This window comes from Asparagus officinalis, chromosome 5, assembly GCF_001876935.1.
Source record: "Asparagus officinalis chromosome 5, Aspof.V1, whole genome shotgun sequence".
In the NCBI taxonomy this organism is placed as follows: domain Eukaryota; kingdom Viridiplantae; phylum Streptophyta; class Magnoliopsida; order Asparagales; family Asparagaceae; genus Asparagus; species Asparagus officinalis.
In genome coordinates, this window is record NC_033798.1 from 11,918,265 (window position 1) to 11,934,758 (window position 16,494).

The 16,494-nt window shown below is 39.6% G+C and overlaps 1 protein-coding gene across 1 annotated transcript; it reads left to right on the forward strand.

Moving 5' to 3' along the window:
* On the forward strand, positions 1,290-15,627 carry LOC109843642 (multiple inositol polyphosphate phosphatase 1-like). Its single transcript, XM_020412600.1, has 10 exons — positions 1,290-1,307; positions 1,718-2,020; positions 2,669-2,827; positions 3,734-3,874; positions 3,981-4,037; positions 4,169-4,307; positions 14,147-14,251; positions 14,377-14,597; positions 15,121-15,162; positions 15,248-15,627. Exons 1-10 carry the CDS (start codon positions 1,305-1,307, stop codon positions 15,341-15,343), a joined length of 1,266 nt encoding a protein of 421 aa, XP_020268189.1. The 5' UTR covers positions 1,290-1,304; the 3' UTR covers positions 15,344-15,627.

The window sequence follows — 16,494 nt, forward strand, 5'->3', positions numbered from 1 at the left end:
TCAGAATAAGGATGATTTTGGTGTCACGAGCTAATTCTACCCTAAATTTAGAATCATGTGTAATTTGTTCGGAAATGGCAATTCAACCATTGGAGCTGAAATGTAGTGTTATCAAGTTATTGGCACAGAATAAGGAAGGCTTGGGCTTTGTTGGAATATTAAGTTATAACCCTCAACTTTTCACCACAACTTATGGAAAAGAAAAGATACCACGATGCAAAATATGACAGGTTTTGGCCCGAAAAGGGCAATCAACTTGTGGGTACAAATTAGAATGTTCCCTCAACCCTTGCTACAACTATGGAGGTTTTTAGTTGTTGTGGAAGGGTCATTTAGATTACTCCACTCTACCTAAGCTATCCAAAAAAGAGTGATTGAAATTTATCTTTATTCACCAAGCATCCAAATTGACTTTGGGTAAGATGTGGGTTTTCTCTAATGAAACTATTTATCTTACATCCAAATTTATCTTTATTCACCAAGCATCCAAATTGACTTTGGGTACGATTTTGTTTGCGCATACTTGTTTTTATCGTCGGTGAGATGTTGCTTCCCTTATGCGAATACAATGAACCATTACACACCTGCACGCGTCTACACCCATTTCGCTTTGCTACATATACTTTATGCATACACAAGTCCACTAGCACTAGTAAATATATCTTTTAATTTCCCACAATTTTTTTCATGCAGGTTTGGTTTGCTTTAACAGTTGTCAAAGCATGAAAAAGATTGGCCAAACATGATTTATTAGGCTGAGTCAATGAGGCGTTGTGTGTATAGTTATAGAGCGTGGTTATATGATTCTCATTTATTGATGTAAGATTTTTTAGGACAGGAAATGCTTCACCCTTATTTACTTGTTCTTGTAGATTTACCTGTGGATCTTTATTTCTGCTTATGCTTATATATGCAGAAACATGTATAAACATACTCATGTGTCTATATAGTGCACACTCACACACATCCTTGGAGTGACTAAAATTCTTTTGCACTCTCTCTTGCAGTAAATATATTAGAGATCACATACACCTCAGGAAGTTGTATCATGTTAATGGAACAACTAAGGTAATGCACTCAGTGTATGCTTCTAATTACTAAATAAAAAAAGACGTTAGCATTGAGATGGAATAAGAAAGTTCTTATGAAGGATCATGAGAATGAACCCATGTCTAATTGATGAGATGTTGACCATTGTTTAAGTCTAAGTTTTAAGTTTCAGGCAAACACAGTAAAGTCTTCCTTCGACTAATCTCATCCTAGAAGTGTCGGAAAGTGAAGAGCTCCCTTGTTAGTGTTTATTCATGGTGAGGAATTTCAGAAGTATTTCCACTACTAAACCTGTTAGCAGGACCTTTATTTTAATACCTTTTACTTATAAGCATCTCCAGGCACTACTCGTAATCAAGTGATATACATGGTTACATGAGTTATTTAATGATCATTACTCGCATTACTTTCCTTGAGCTATTTTTGTATCCTGTATGTTATTTTTCCCTCTTTCTTTTACAAAATCTATTGCTGATAAAATAGATTATCAAGTTTGGCTTCATTTTATTCTCATATCTATCTAGTTATAACTGAAGAACTTTCCACCATTTCATATAATAATTCTGTTATATGCGTGCTAAAATAAAATGAACATGATAATGCTGATTTTGAATGCCATCAGATTTAACCAACCTGTCAAGGTTCTGATTGTTCTGTGTTTTCATAGGCGAGACATGGGACCCGTTCGCCTACAACAAAACGTATTAAAGAGTTGGATAGGTTGGCAGCTCGTTTGGATGTTCTTTTGAATGATGCAAAAGATGAGGCAGGCCAGAACAGCTCCTCTTTGAATACACCAGCATGGTTATGGGGATGGAGATCCCCTTGGGAAGGAAAACAGAAAGGGGGAGAGCTAATTAACAAAGGGGAAGAGGAGCTGTATCTTCTAGGAAAAAGAATAAAGGAAAAGTTTGCAGCATTGTTTGATGAGGAGTATCACCCAGATGTCTTCTCAATTAGGGCAACACAGGTAAGTTATCTTACTCATCAATTTCTTCTAGTAATATTTTGGCAAGTCCTAGATCAGAAAATTTCAGTCGTCAATCTGTAATTTCAATTAGTTATCTCATACATCTGTTTGGCTTGGAATCTGTTAGTGTTACTGCATAGTTGCTGGTTTAAAGGTTGGCATATATGGTTTCATTTTCATTCAAAGTTCAAATATACAGAACCTCTCTTGCCAGTAGATTTTCAGACACAAAATTGCATTTAGGATATAGATGTCTGAGTCACAACCATCATACAACTTGTCTGTCTTCTTCATGTTACTTTGTTAACATATTTGTTCTCATCTAACCTTGGGTAGAGGAGAGGGAGGCATAGTGTCAAAAAATAACTATCAGGGGAGAATATATGTTATCAAGATAAACCTAGGGCGGGATAAATACAATTACACCAAATATTAAGAGCACACCAAAGTATCTCAGTTTTTAGGAGTATTAGCGGAGATCTCAGGCAGGATAAATACAATTTACGCCAAATATTAAGAGTTTACCAAAGCATCTTATTTTTTTAGGAGTATCAGAGAATCACATAGCATTCTACTTTTCCCATGGTACATTGTTGGTGGTGGTTATAACATCCAAATGTTCTTTTTTTTTTGTGCTGTGTGATGCAGGTTCCTCGAGCATCAGCTAGTGCTGTTGCATTTGGCATTGGACTATTTGCTGGGAAAGGAAACCTTGGACCAGGCGGGCATCGTGCCTTCTCTGTGATAAGTGAGAGTCGTGCAAGTGATATGTGCTTACGGTTCTATGATTCTTGTCAGACTTATAAAGTAAGGAATTTTTTTTATATAATGATTAATTTATTCCAAACGCTATCATTATTTGGTTAATAATGCTTTACATACATGTGCTTTTGTTTTTGCAGTAATATCTTACATTATTTACTCAACTGGAGAGTTATTTTTTTTCAGTAAAGTTGTCTTATCACTTTGAGTTGGAGGGTCTAGATGTTCTAATTACACATGAATCAAATGACAAAATAATTGGAAGGATATTACTTTATGTGATTATTGATGCCTCTCTGTCTACATCAGTTGAATAGATTCACAGGAATACAGGAAGATCTTGAAGCTAACGTGAAGCTTACTGGGCATATGACAACTTGTGCTTTCAATTATTACAATACATGAAGTGGATGCTAACACAATTTCTTAGTGGGACAATTGGGAAGAGTAATGGTCAGAACCAACTACTAAAACTTGATTATCTGTCTTCTAGATCACTAATGTCTCTCAATAAAAAGTGCTAGAAATGCTGTAATTCTGACATAGTTTCTACATATGTATAGATTCAATGTAATAAAGGCATGGTGTTTATGTTAAATGATAACCTACATTATTTTTATAGTGATGAAAATACTGTTTATATATATTATTCTTGTTCGTTTCACTTTTAAAAAGAATTGTTGGGCTTTTTCATGTATGTGCAGATAAAAATCAAATAAGTGGGTCAAAACTTGCTGTTTATGTTTACGAAGAGGCTGCTTTACATGAAAAGTAAACGAGTCCTTGAATAACATGCCATAGACATGCAGAATGTGCCAGTCAATTTTCAACTTTAGTTCTATTAATTGAATTGCCACTTACGGTTGTGACACAAAACGTTTCCAAGCCTTTGACCATATATTTATAGGTTGTGTGCGGCTAGGAACTAAGATGATCTATTTCATGCCACAGAGATATAAAGAAAACCAGGAGCCAGCTGTTGATAAGATTAAGGAACCCATTCTGCGTATCATTGCTGCTGAGGTCGGTAGACGCTACCAGCTAGGTTTCACTAAGCAGGATGTTGCTTCTTTATGGTTTCTCTGCAAACAGGTATAAGAAATCGTTGAACTATAGGAGTTCTGCTATCTCCAGCTTTATGATAAACATATTCTTCTTTGTTTCACCTGATTGATTGATTGATCTTTTCATATTTTAGGAAGCATCTTTGTTGGATATCACCAATCAAGCTTGTGGCCTTTTCAACGCTACGGAGGTATACAAATTTTTATGTTATGCAACTGGAGTAGTTCGTCTCTTTAACCATTTATATTACACTGTGACTTACTCCCATTAGGATTTTTTTTATAAATTTATTATTTCCTTAAGTTTCTTTACCTTGGCTAGGTTTCTTTACTTGAATGGACAGATGATTTGGAGGGTTTTCTGTTAAATGGTTATGGTAACTCGGTTAACTATCGCATGGGGATACCACTCCTCCAGGATGTAATTCAGTCAATAGAGCAAGCAATTATTGCTAAAGAAGGTACTTTGAAGCTTTTTGCTGTTAACATATGTTATTAACTTTTCACAGAGGAAATACATACAAGGAACTATGTGTTATTTCCCCAAATCTTTCATACTTTCATCTTATCTTGATATGGTAGGTGGTCACGTAGCATATAGTTACTTCAGGTTTTTGTAATGCATACCATTATTAAGAAGTTAGCAGTGGAAGGCTGATACTGGTAGTAGACTATGTAGCACGGACACGGATCCGACACGGCCATCCGACACGTTGACACGAGGCAAATCCTAAAAAATACATAGGACACGTGTGTCCGACACGGACACGACACGACACGGCTTCATGTTATGCTTGTCCGTGCTTCATAGGTAGTAGATGCATGATTTATAAAATCTAAGCTCCTCTTTGATGTTAAACAAACTTGAATCTATCGTTAGGACTGGAGCAGACAGTTGGGTATTTTACGCCGAAACCCCTAAAACAGCAGAAACGCAGTATAGAGAAGATACACCAAGATTTAACGAAGTTCGGCAATTGCCTACGTCCTCGGGAGCCATACAGGAAATTTCTTATTAACTAACAAGAAATTACAAAGCAAGAGCAGATCTCAAACTTGAGATCTCTCAATAAATACAAATTAATACTATAACTATAGTATTAATCTCTCTCTCTCTCAAATACCCCTATTTAATTATCTCTTAAATAGAGAATATTCTCCCATAATAAATTCCCCTCAACAATCTGAGAGCTGGGAAAAATCACGAGAGGAGAAGAAGAAAAAACGCCGCTGCGTTTTTTAGTCCGCCGCCAAAAAATGGGGAGTAGCCATCGAGGGGAGGAGCTCTGGGTTTCCCTTTTATAGGAAAACCCTAGGGCCAGCTAGCGACAGGCTGTTGCTGGCCCATCCCTCCGAACTCGCCTGCGTGGGTCGCACCCCCGCTCGCCTACAACTCGCGAGCTCGCCTGCTCAAGTTCCGCCTGACAGAAAGCTTGCCTGCTTCTGGACTTCGAGCTCGCCTGCGATGGACACGCCTGCAGACCTTCGAGCTCGCGTTTGGATCTCGCCTGCAAGGGGTTCTCGAGCTCGCCTCTGATCCGCTTCGAGCTCGCCACGAGCTCGTCTGCACACACCCGTCACGAGATCAATCTCGCCTGCAACTCTTCGTCGAGACCTTGCTTGGATCTCGAGCTCCGCCTGCAGCCGCTGACCTCGCCTGAGCTTCATCCTCGTCTGGAGAAGATCGTCTGCAGGTTTGGGCTTCACCCCCAATTCTAACAATCTCCCACTTGGAGACCAAACCATCGACAGCAGACTACCTCATCAAGCACCTCCTCCTGTGTGGCTCCGTCCTCATCACCTATGCATAAAGGCCAACTGAAGTTGCGCACAACTCCGGTTTCTGAAAGATCACCGTCTTTGTCAATAGATCCGCTGGATTCTTTCTTCCTTGGATCTTCTGTTGAAATCCTTCGACAACTTGTCGGGCTCTGTATCTTCTGGAACCACCCTGTTCCTTTTTGACTCGATACACCCACTTGTTGTGATGTGCCTCCTTCCCCATAGACAACTCAGCTAATTCCTCATGTCTGGTTGGAGATCAGAGATTTCATCTCTTCTTTCGCAGCAAACTCCCACTTGATTGCATCTCCATTCTGACAAGCTTCATCAAAGCTTTCAGACTCCCCTCTATTTATCAGCAACATATAATTCATGTATCTGCTGTTAGGCACAGGAGGACGAGTAGTTCTCCTCAATATCGGAGCTGGTGCGTCGGGCTTCTGCGCACCGTTCTGTCCAACAGGCTCTTCTAGCTGAGGACCTTCTGCATTGGGTTCTTCTGAGAAGTTATCTGGGACATCATCTGCATCTATAAATGTTAACTCATTCTCTGAGTCACTAGCATCTGTCTTGTGCATGTCCTTGTACATCACCTTCTCGTTGAATATCACATCTCTGCTCTTGATCACCTTCTTGTTTTTGTTGTCCCAAATACGATAGCCGAACTCATCTTCATCATACCCTATGAATGTGCATTTCTTGGACTTAGGATCAGGCTCATTCCTGCCTTGATCGCTAATATGCACATAAGCTACACAACCGAAAACTTTGAGATGTGAGAGGGTTACCTCCTTTCCGCACCATACCTCCTCTCGTATTCTGAGCTCCAATAGAACTGATGAACCTCGGTTGATCAAGTAAGCTGCTGTGTTGACTGCTTCTGCCCAGAACTGCTTCGGTAGACCTGACTGTATCCGAATGCTTCTGGCTCTCTCTGTCAACGTTCTATTCATCCGCTCAGCTACACCATTTTGCTGAGGCGTGTCGGGCACGATTCTTTCCATTTTGATCCCGTGCTCATAGCAGAATTTTTTGAATCTGGTGTCTTCATACTCACCACTATTGTCTGTTCTGAGTTTTCTTATTTTCAGATCGGTCTCATTCTCGACCATAGCTTTTCATCACCTGAAAGCTTTAAACACTTCTGACTTATTCTTCAGAAAGTAGACACACACTTTCTGAGAGTGATCATCGATAAAAGTCACAAAGTAGTGTTTTTCACCAATAGACGTGGTGGTGGTTGATCCCCAAACATCTGAGTGAACGAGCTCTAGCTTCTGCTTCCTAGGGGTTCTGCCACTTGTCTGAAAGCTAACTCTATTCTGCTTTCTAAGTATGTATTCTTCACACATATCAATCTTTACTGATTGTAAACCTGGGAGTTTTCTCTTTGTGTGCATAATCTTCATCCCCTTTTTACTCATATGACCGAGTCTCTGGTGCTACAGATTTGAAGTCCCATTACCTGCTGCAACTGAGATCAAACAACGTGCACCTGCTGTCATATACAGGGTATCAGTCTTCATGCCTCTGGCAATCGTCATTGCGCTTTTTGAAATTCTTCAATCATCACCATGAAAAGTCGTCTTCACTAGCCAATTGGCTTACTGAGATTAAGTTTCTTTTTAGATCGGGAATATACTTGACATCCTTCAGCTCCCATACTGACTCATTCAGCTTAATATTCACTACACATTTGCCAATAATGACACATGGTTGATCATCACTAAGGTATACATTTTCAAGGTTTCCGGGGATATACTTCTCGAGGAATTCTTTCTGAGAAGTAGCATGAAATGATGCTCCAGAGTCCAACATCCAAGACGACTCCTTGCTCTCCAAAGAGCATGTCAATGCATCATCTCCTCCTGAGGTGGAAGCAATATTTGCATCTGCTTTTGCCTCCCACTCCCTTTGTGCACTCTTGCACTGATTCTTATAGTGCCCGGTTTTTTCACACTTCCAACACTCGATAGCCTTCGAGCTGCTGAGATTCCTGGATCTGGATCTCCTGTCATCTTGTCATCTGACCTATTTTTTCTGATTAAATTTCTACCTCTTGACTCTGTATGCAAGACTGAAGAGGTTGTAGCTTCACCCAACTCTCTTCGTCGGATCTCCTCACTGAAAACCAGATCACGAACGTCGTCAAACTTTAACTTTTTGCTTCCTGACGAGCTACTCACAACTGTGACTGTAGCATTCCAACTCTCTGGTAGGAAAGACAAAAGGATCAACGCTCGAACTTTCTTATCAAACTCAATATCAACTGAACTTCATTGGGTCGTGATTGTATTGAGTTCATTGAGATGATGTGCTACCGAAGCACCTTCCGCCATTCGCAGATTGAACAACCGCCTCATCAAATGGACTTTATTTGAGGCTGATGGCTTCTCATACATATTTGAGAGTGCTGCTATAAGACCCGTCGTGGTCTTCTCCTTCGCTATGTTGAACGTAACATTGCGAGTTAATGTCAATCTGATAACTCCGAGGGCTTTTCTGTCCAAAAGATTCCAATATTCTTCATTCATACCCTCCGACTTCTTCCCCGAGAGAGGTTGATATAGATTTTTCTGATACAGATAATCCTCTATCTGTATTTTTCAGAATCCGAAATCTGATCCATCAAACTTCTCAAGTTTTACTTTTTCTTCATCTGCGGTCATCGCTCCTACTTGAATCTGACTTCCTCTAGATCGTTTCACGCTATGATACTAATTGTTAGGAATTTTACGCCGAAACCCCTAAAACAGCAGAAACGTAGTATAGAGAAGATGCACCAAGATTTAACGAGGTATGACAATTGCCTACGTCCTCGGGAGCCATACAGTAAATTTTTTATTAACCAACAAGAAATTACAAAGCAAGAACAGATCTCAAACTTGAGATCTCTCAATAAATACAAATTAATACTATAGCTATAATATTACTCTCTCTTTCTCTCAAATACCCCTATTTAATTATCTCTTAAATAGAGAATATTGCCCCACAATAAATTCTCCTCAATAATCTGAGAGCTTGGAAAAACCACGAGAGGAGAAGAAGAAAAAACACCGCTGCGTTTTTGAGTCCGCCGCCGAAAAATGGGGAGTAGCCATCGAGGGGAGGAGCTTTGGGTTTCCCTTTTTTAGGGAAACCCTAGGGCCAGCTAGCGACAGGCTGTCGCTGGCCCATCCCTCCGAACTCGCCTGCGTGGGTCGCACCCCCGCTCGCCTACAACTCGCGAGCTCGCCTGCTCAAGTTCCGCCTGACAGAAAGCTTGCCTGCTTCTGGACTTCGAGCTCGCCTGCGATGGACACGCCTGCAGACCTTCGAGCTCGCGTTTGGATCTCGCCTGCAAGGGGTTCTCGAGCTCGCCTCTGATCCGCTTCGAGCTCGCCACGAGCTCGTCTGCACACACCCTGCACACACCCGCCACGAGATCAATCTCGCCTACAACTCTTCGTCGAGACCTCGCCTGGATCTCAAGCTCCCCCTGCAGCCGCTGACCTCGCCTGAGCTTCATCCTTGCCTGGAGAAGCTCGCCTGCAGGTTTGGGCTTCACCCCCAATTCTAACACAGTCTGCATATTTTGCCAATTACAATTTATGATCACAACCTTGTCTAAATCTGCCATGAAAAGTTCCTACTTTACAATAACCTGTCGTGCACTCGTGCGCTCGTGCACACAATGCGTCTGTGTGTGTGTTTTTGTTTTGGTTTGTTTTGTTTTGTTTGCTTTCTTTTTCTGGATAGCACTTAGTTGTCTCATGTTTGGAATCTTATGTGCTTATTAGAAAATAAAATTGAAAGGTCGTCCTATCTTTCTTTCTCTTATACCTTCAGAAAAAGCTTTCTGTTTGAAAGTTTGACGCATAAGTTACTAAATTTCTCATCATAGGTGATGCGGGACGATGAGAATTTTAGGGTTTTATGTAAGGGATTTGGGAAATTTAGGGAAGAACAAAGATTTGGGGGAAAGCTAGGGTTTGAAAAATTAACAAGATATGACCACGAATCGCAACCCGGGCCTTGGCTTCACCACCATTGACTCAATCTTAGAGATCAAATCAATTACCCAAAGTTTCACAAATGAAACAAATACTAAAATTATTGAGCAAATACAATAAAAGAGGAAATAAAAAAACACTAGCTAAACTCCAAGCCTTCTCAAGATCAAAGCCACATATGAGTTGAGGCAACACGACGACGGTGACGAAAATATGTGCGAAGTGGAGGCTGTGCGATGTCCTCATCAATTCCCCCGGGGTGGGAAGAACTCGACCCTGTCGAGTAAGGCCCCAACTGGCCCTCATAATACTCCAATAGATCTGGAGCCAGGCGCTGCAGGTCCTCACGAGTAATCCATGTATCATCAGATTCAGGACGATCTTTCCAACGTACTAGATATCGTCTGCAACCACCATCTCGGGTTGAGATGATTTGATCATCCCGAATGCTATCAATCTGTTCAGCTGTAAATGGGACAAAAGTAGTAGGCAGTGGTGACAATGGGGGTCCCTCAAGGAAAGGATCAGGGGTAGGCTCATCAAGATCCACAAGTGGATTTTCAGGGTTAAAAGGAGGACCTTTATAAGCTACCAAATCTGCAATATTAAATGTCGAACTAATTCCAAAATCTGGAGGTAAATCGATTACATAAGCATTTGAGTTAATTTTCTTGATAATCTTAAAAGGTCCAGCACTACGAGAATGTAATTTCTTGACGGCTCCAGGAGGAAACCGTTCTGGGCGAATCCGGATCATTACATAATCACCTTCGTTAAATTCAAGATGTTTTCTATGTAAATCAACATGAGACTTATATTGTTCATTGCTTTCTTGAATTTTCTTGTTGATTTCTTGATGCAAATCATGAATGTGTTGAATTTTCTTGTTGATTTCTTGATGCAAATCATGAATGTGTGATGCAAATGCAACTGCTGACTCGGACACCCTAGGATGATGCGACATGGGAATAAGGTCTATAGGCTTCCTAGGCTTGTAACCATGCACAACTTCAAATGGACTCATGCCTACAGACCTATTGACTAAGCTATTGTATGCAAACTCTGCAGTGGGTAACAGAAGATCCCAATTTCTTAAATTCTCACCAACCAAACAGCGCAAAAGATTGCCTAGACTCCTATTAACTACCTCAGTTTGACCATCAGTTTGGGGATGAAAAGCAGACGAATACTGAAGTTTAGTTCCCATCTTGTGCCATAGAGTTTTCCAAAAATAACTCATAAACTTCACATCCCTGTCAGATACAATGGTTTTGGGCAAACCATGCAGTTTGACCACACCATCAAAGTAAATCCGAGCAATTTTGGAAGCATCAGACGTTTTGTTGCACGACAAGAAGTGGGCCATCTTTGAAAAGCGATCCACAACTACAAAAATGGAGTCATGTTTTCTGATAGTTTTAGGAAGTCCCAACACGAAATCCATATTCACATCCTGCCAAGGACGATCTGAAACCGGGAGAGGTGTGTACAGGCCAGTATTTTGTTTACGTTGCTTAGCTAATTGGCGAGTGCGACATTGTCCTATTAACTTTGTAACATCTCTTTTAAGGCTTGGCCAGTAAAACAAAGTTTCTACCGCCTCTATAGTCTTTTCACGACCAAAATGACCAGCAAGGCCTCCCGCATGCAATTCCCAAACAAGATAATCTCTCAAAGAAGTACGCGGAATACATAACTTGCGAAATCGAAATAAATAGCCATCTTGGAACAAAAAGTCATCTATCTCGAAAGTCACTCCTTTTAAAGAAACAAAAATCTCTCCAAAGTCGGGGCATGATTCATACTCCCCTTTGATTATTTCGAAACCCACTACCTCCGCACTCATTCGGTTTAGAAGACAAGCTCGACGACTGAGTGCATCAGCCACCTTGTTCTCAACTCCAGCCATGTGTTTGAGGGTATAAGTGTAGTCTTGTAGAAATTCAACCCATCGAGCACGCCTGACATTGAGTATTTTTTGAGAGTTAAGATACCGAAGGGCTTCATGGTCCGAATAAATAACAAATTCTTGTGGTAAAAGATAATGTCGCCAATGGCGTAATGATTGTACAACCGCATAGAACTCCTTATCGTAGGTAGAGTAGTTCACCTTAGCACCACTAAGTTTTTCACTAAAGTAGGCAATGGGGTGCTTCTCCTGGCTCAATACTCCACCTATACCAATGCCCGAGGCGTCACACGCGACCTCAAATACCTTAGAGAAATCAGGAAGTCTCATAACAGGTGCATCGGTCATTCGCTGCTTAATTTCTTTGAAAGCCGTGGCAGCTTCTTCGGACCAATGAAATTCCTCTTTTTTCAGGCAATCCGTAATTGGGGCCATGATAGCACTAAACTCCTTGATAAATCGTCTGTAGAAAGTTACGAGCCCATGAAAACTTCTTACATCTCGGATACTCCGGGGCTCGGGCCACTCTACAATTGCCTGAACCTTTTGAGGGTCAGCAGAAACCCCTTGAGAAGACACAACAAATCCCAAAAATATAACTTGGTCAGTCATGAAAACACATTTCTTGGGATTAGCAAATAACTTCTCTTTCCTCAAAGTGAGACAGACTTGACTAAGATGGTCAATATGATGCTCTAACGATTTACTATAAATTAAGATATCATCAAAGTAAACGACCAAAAATTTACCCATAAAAGGTCGTAGTACCTGAGTCATAACTCGCATGAAGGTGCTGGGAGCATTTGTCAACCCAAAAGGCATGACCATCCACTCGTATAGACCATCTTTCGTCTTAAAAGCTGTCTTCCACTCATCCCCTGGACGAATCCTAATTTGATGGTAGCCACTCTTTAAATCAATTATGGAAAATATGGTGGTTCCAGACATCATATCTAACATATCATCTAGCCTGGGAATAGGAAACCGATATTTCACGGTGATCTTATTGATTGCTCGACTATTAACACACATTCTCCATGAACCATCTTTCTTAGGGGTTAGTAATGCCGGCACAGCGCACGGGCTCAAACTCTCTTTAATGAACCCCTTAGTCAACAGTTCTTCAACCTGCCTCTTGAGTTCAGCATGTTCGGTTGGATTCATTCTGTAATGAGGCAAGTTGGGAAGATTAGATCCTGGAACAAAATCTATAGCGTGTTGGATGTCACGCATCGGGGGTAGAGCGTTTGGGAGTTCTTCCGGGAAAACATCTGTAAATTCCTTTAATATTGGAGTTACTGCAGAAGGAATTTGCTCTTGGGAGTTTTCGGTAATCTCCCTAGCAACAAGGACAACAACGGTAGACCCTTTAGCGACCTCCTTGTCTAGAGCCTTGGAGCTGATCAAATTTAGTCCTCTTTGATTGTTGGAAGAATCGGTCCGTTTAGGAGCAGATGGGGGGGCAGGTCGTGATGGAACTAACTTGATCCTCTTTTCATCATGAACGAATGAATGAGTGTTTGATCGTCCATAGATAGTGACATCTAGATCATATATCCAGGGTCTACCTAAAATGATGTGCCCAACATCCATGGTAACAATGTCACACCAAAACTTGTCTGAATAAGTAGCAAATTGGATCGGGACAAGACATCGTTCTTTAACCTCAATAGACGCAGTATTCACCCAAGATACTTTATATGGTTGAGGATAGGGAACAGGTTTCAATCCAAGTACAGTCACCATGTTGGAGGCGACGGCGTTAACACAACTTCCACTGTCAATTATGACTCGACAATTTTTGTCATTGATCTTTGTGGTTGTGTGAAAAATTGTAGATTTACGCCAGTCGTCACTATCCTTAGGTTGAGCTAATGCGCACCTCACAACACTAAGATTTTAGGGTTTTATGTAAGAGATTTGGGACGATACCAAAATGATACACTCTGATACCAAAATGATGCGGGACGATGGGAATTTTAGGGTTTTATGTAAGGGATTTGGGAAATTTGGGGAAGAACAAAGATTTGGGGAAAGCTAGGGTTTGAAAGATTAACAAGATATGACCACGAATCGCAACCCGGGCCTTGGCTTCACCACCATTGACTCAATCTTAGAGATCAAATCAATTACCCAAAGTTTCACAAATGAAACGAAATTTTCTTCAAATATTCATTGCCTTATTTCGTAGAATTGGCCTCTTTAAATAGGCCTTCACAACTACAAGTTCACTCCCATATCCGATGTGGGACTAAAATTATTGAGCAAATACAATAAAGAGGAAATAAAAAAAACACTAGCTAAACTCCAAGCCTTCTCAAGATCAAAGCCACATATGAGTTGAGGCAACACGACGATGGCGACGAAAATATGTGCGAAGTGGAGGCTGTGCAATGTCCTCATCAATAGGTCTAGATCTCCAGAAACTTTACATGAAAATTTCACCCACCTAATGAACAAGCTCTTTGTTCACATTGAAAGATCTGTCTTGGTTGTATCATCATTTTGGTTTAAAGCATTCATTTAGTGATTCATGATCGAGACCAGCGAATATCCGAATCTAGTTACGATAAATGGTTTACACTTTTACTGAAAAGAGATTTTATTGCACTTTCAGGAAACCATACTCCAGGAACATTTGAGAAGGCAAGACTCCGTTTTGCTCATGCTGAGACTGTTGCACCATTTGCCTGTCTTCTTGGCCTTTTTCTTGAAGGATCTGGTATATCTAGCATACCCTTTTTAAACCTTATTTTATTGTACAATCAGTTTTTATGGAACTTTCTCCTTTAGATGGTCTCTTAAAAATTTATAAATATACTTTTACATGGTTTAATTTTGTTTTAGAATTTGAGCAAATACAAAGGGAAGAACCACTGGATTTACCTTCTAAACCTCCCCAGAAAAGAAACTGGAAGGGCAGCGTTGTAGCACCTTTTGCTGGAAATACTATGTTGGTTTTGTATGCCTGTCATAGTGATGATTCTACTAAGGTCATTTCATCTGAAGATCGGAGGAAAAAGTATTTTGTACAAGTTTTGCACAATGAAATTCCTGTTCGTTTACCGGTAAGGTCCATTTGTAAAAGCTTTTGTTTTGTTCCTTTCCTTTTTAAACCGTGAAAATTCTTCCTTAAAATGTTATGTAGTAGGTATCTACTTTTATTATATAGGATAAGGGGGGCATTTTATTGGAAAATGCTGGATAGATCTTCTTCTTTCAAGACTCGAATATTTCTGGGGTTTCTGAAAATGCATGATGCAGCCTGGTCTATATTGCTCTTGAATCCACTTTAAGTTTGTTGTTGACCCTGTGATTTCTTCTATCAGAGGATTTTTTTTATCTGTGTTAATTTCAGACAAAACAATGTTGGTTATTTTAGCTTTTTCTTTATGTTCGCTTGCATGTGTAAATGAATGCTTGTATGAGATTTATGATTTATTTTGGATTTTGTTCCAGCATTAAAGTACAAATTTCCTCTTTTGGTTTTGGTATCAGACATAAAACTTAAGTGCTTCAACATACAACTTTTTGTTGGTGTAATCACATTTTTGTTTGGTATATCAACATTCAATATTACTTTGTTGGCAGGGTTGTGGTAATATTGATTTCTGCCCTTTAGAGGTCTTCAAGGTATGACTAAACCTACCAATTAAGCGTCCTGAAAAAGATAATCTTCCATTTTTCTGCATTGATGGACCTTTTTTTATGTTCACAGGAACAAATTGTCAATCCTCATTTAAAGCACAACTTTGATTCGGTCTGCAACTTTATGCCGGAGAACACCAAAATCCATCTAGTATCAGATTCCTAAAACACTGATATGAGTCGTAAAAAGCTAGTAAGAAGCTTTTCTCATAGAAATACCACAATGGCGACAACAAATCAGGAAATGTTCTGTTACATCACATATTTCTTGGATGAGAAATGAGAATAAACAAATAGTGTTCTTCACAGATATCATTCAATTTATTTTTCCTGCCTATTCTTTGTTTCTTTTAGGAGTCCTTTTAGGGTGTTTGTCCACCCCCAAGATTTTGTATAAATTTGAGATTCATTGGTGTCATGCTCTTTATCACAAGCCATTCTTCGCATGTATATGTTCCTATATCACCTTTGTGTACAGGCAATTTGCACATCTTTTTGGTCACTTTTATCAGCTCATCTTTTGCGAGCATTGCATGTATAATTGGTGTTTTCAGTATCACTTGTTTCCTAATTTCTGGACTCTGGTTTTAACTGGAGATGCGAGGTTAATGATTTTTGCTACGGTGCGAGCAGTTTACTTTTGTTTGTAAACTGGTCATGTATGAATGTATACGAAGAGGAAAATACAGTCAGATACAAGCAAAAAAAGATCTTGAGCTTGATTTTCTCAGTTCATTGTAAGAATGCTCGATGAGAATGGTGTGGCCAAGGTATTAAAGAATATCATTTGTGTTAAAATATTTGTTCAAAAGGACATTCTTTTTAAGAAAAGAAAATAACAATGTCATTGATAGCTTATTGATTGCATGTCAACTTGTCTAGAGGTGGAGGTGAGAAAAGTTTTTAGAGATCAGGCTATAAGAACTTATCATTAGCAATTTTGGGTGGAAGATAGACCAAATGATCATCAAATATTTCGATCATTATTTATTCATCTAACTATTCATTGATGAATAATGATCAAAATATTTGAATTTTTAGCATTCAAACATTAAGCGAATCTCATATGAGCATTTACATATTATTATCCGATGTAAACTTAGTTCTTATTACAACACGATTTTTGACACTTCATAAATATCATTAGTTTAGGTTGTATACTAATTTTGAGATAGTTGAAATTTCTTAATTGACTTTTTACCCAAAATCTAAATTTCAGATTTTTATGATAAATACCAAGAAATAAATTTCAATTATGCTCAAATGATACTTCAAATTCTTAAAAAAAAGAAAAAGAAAACCACATTAACCCAATAA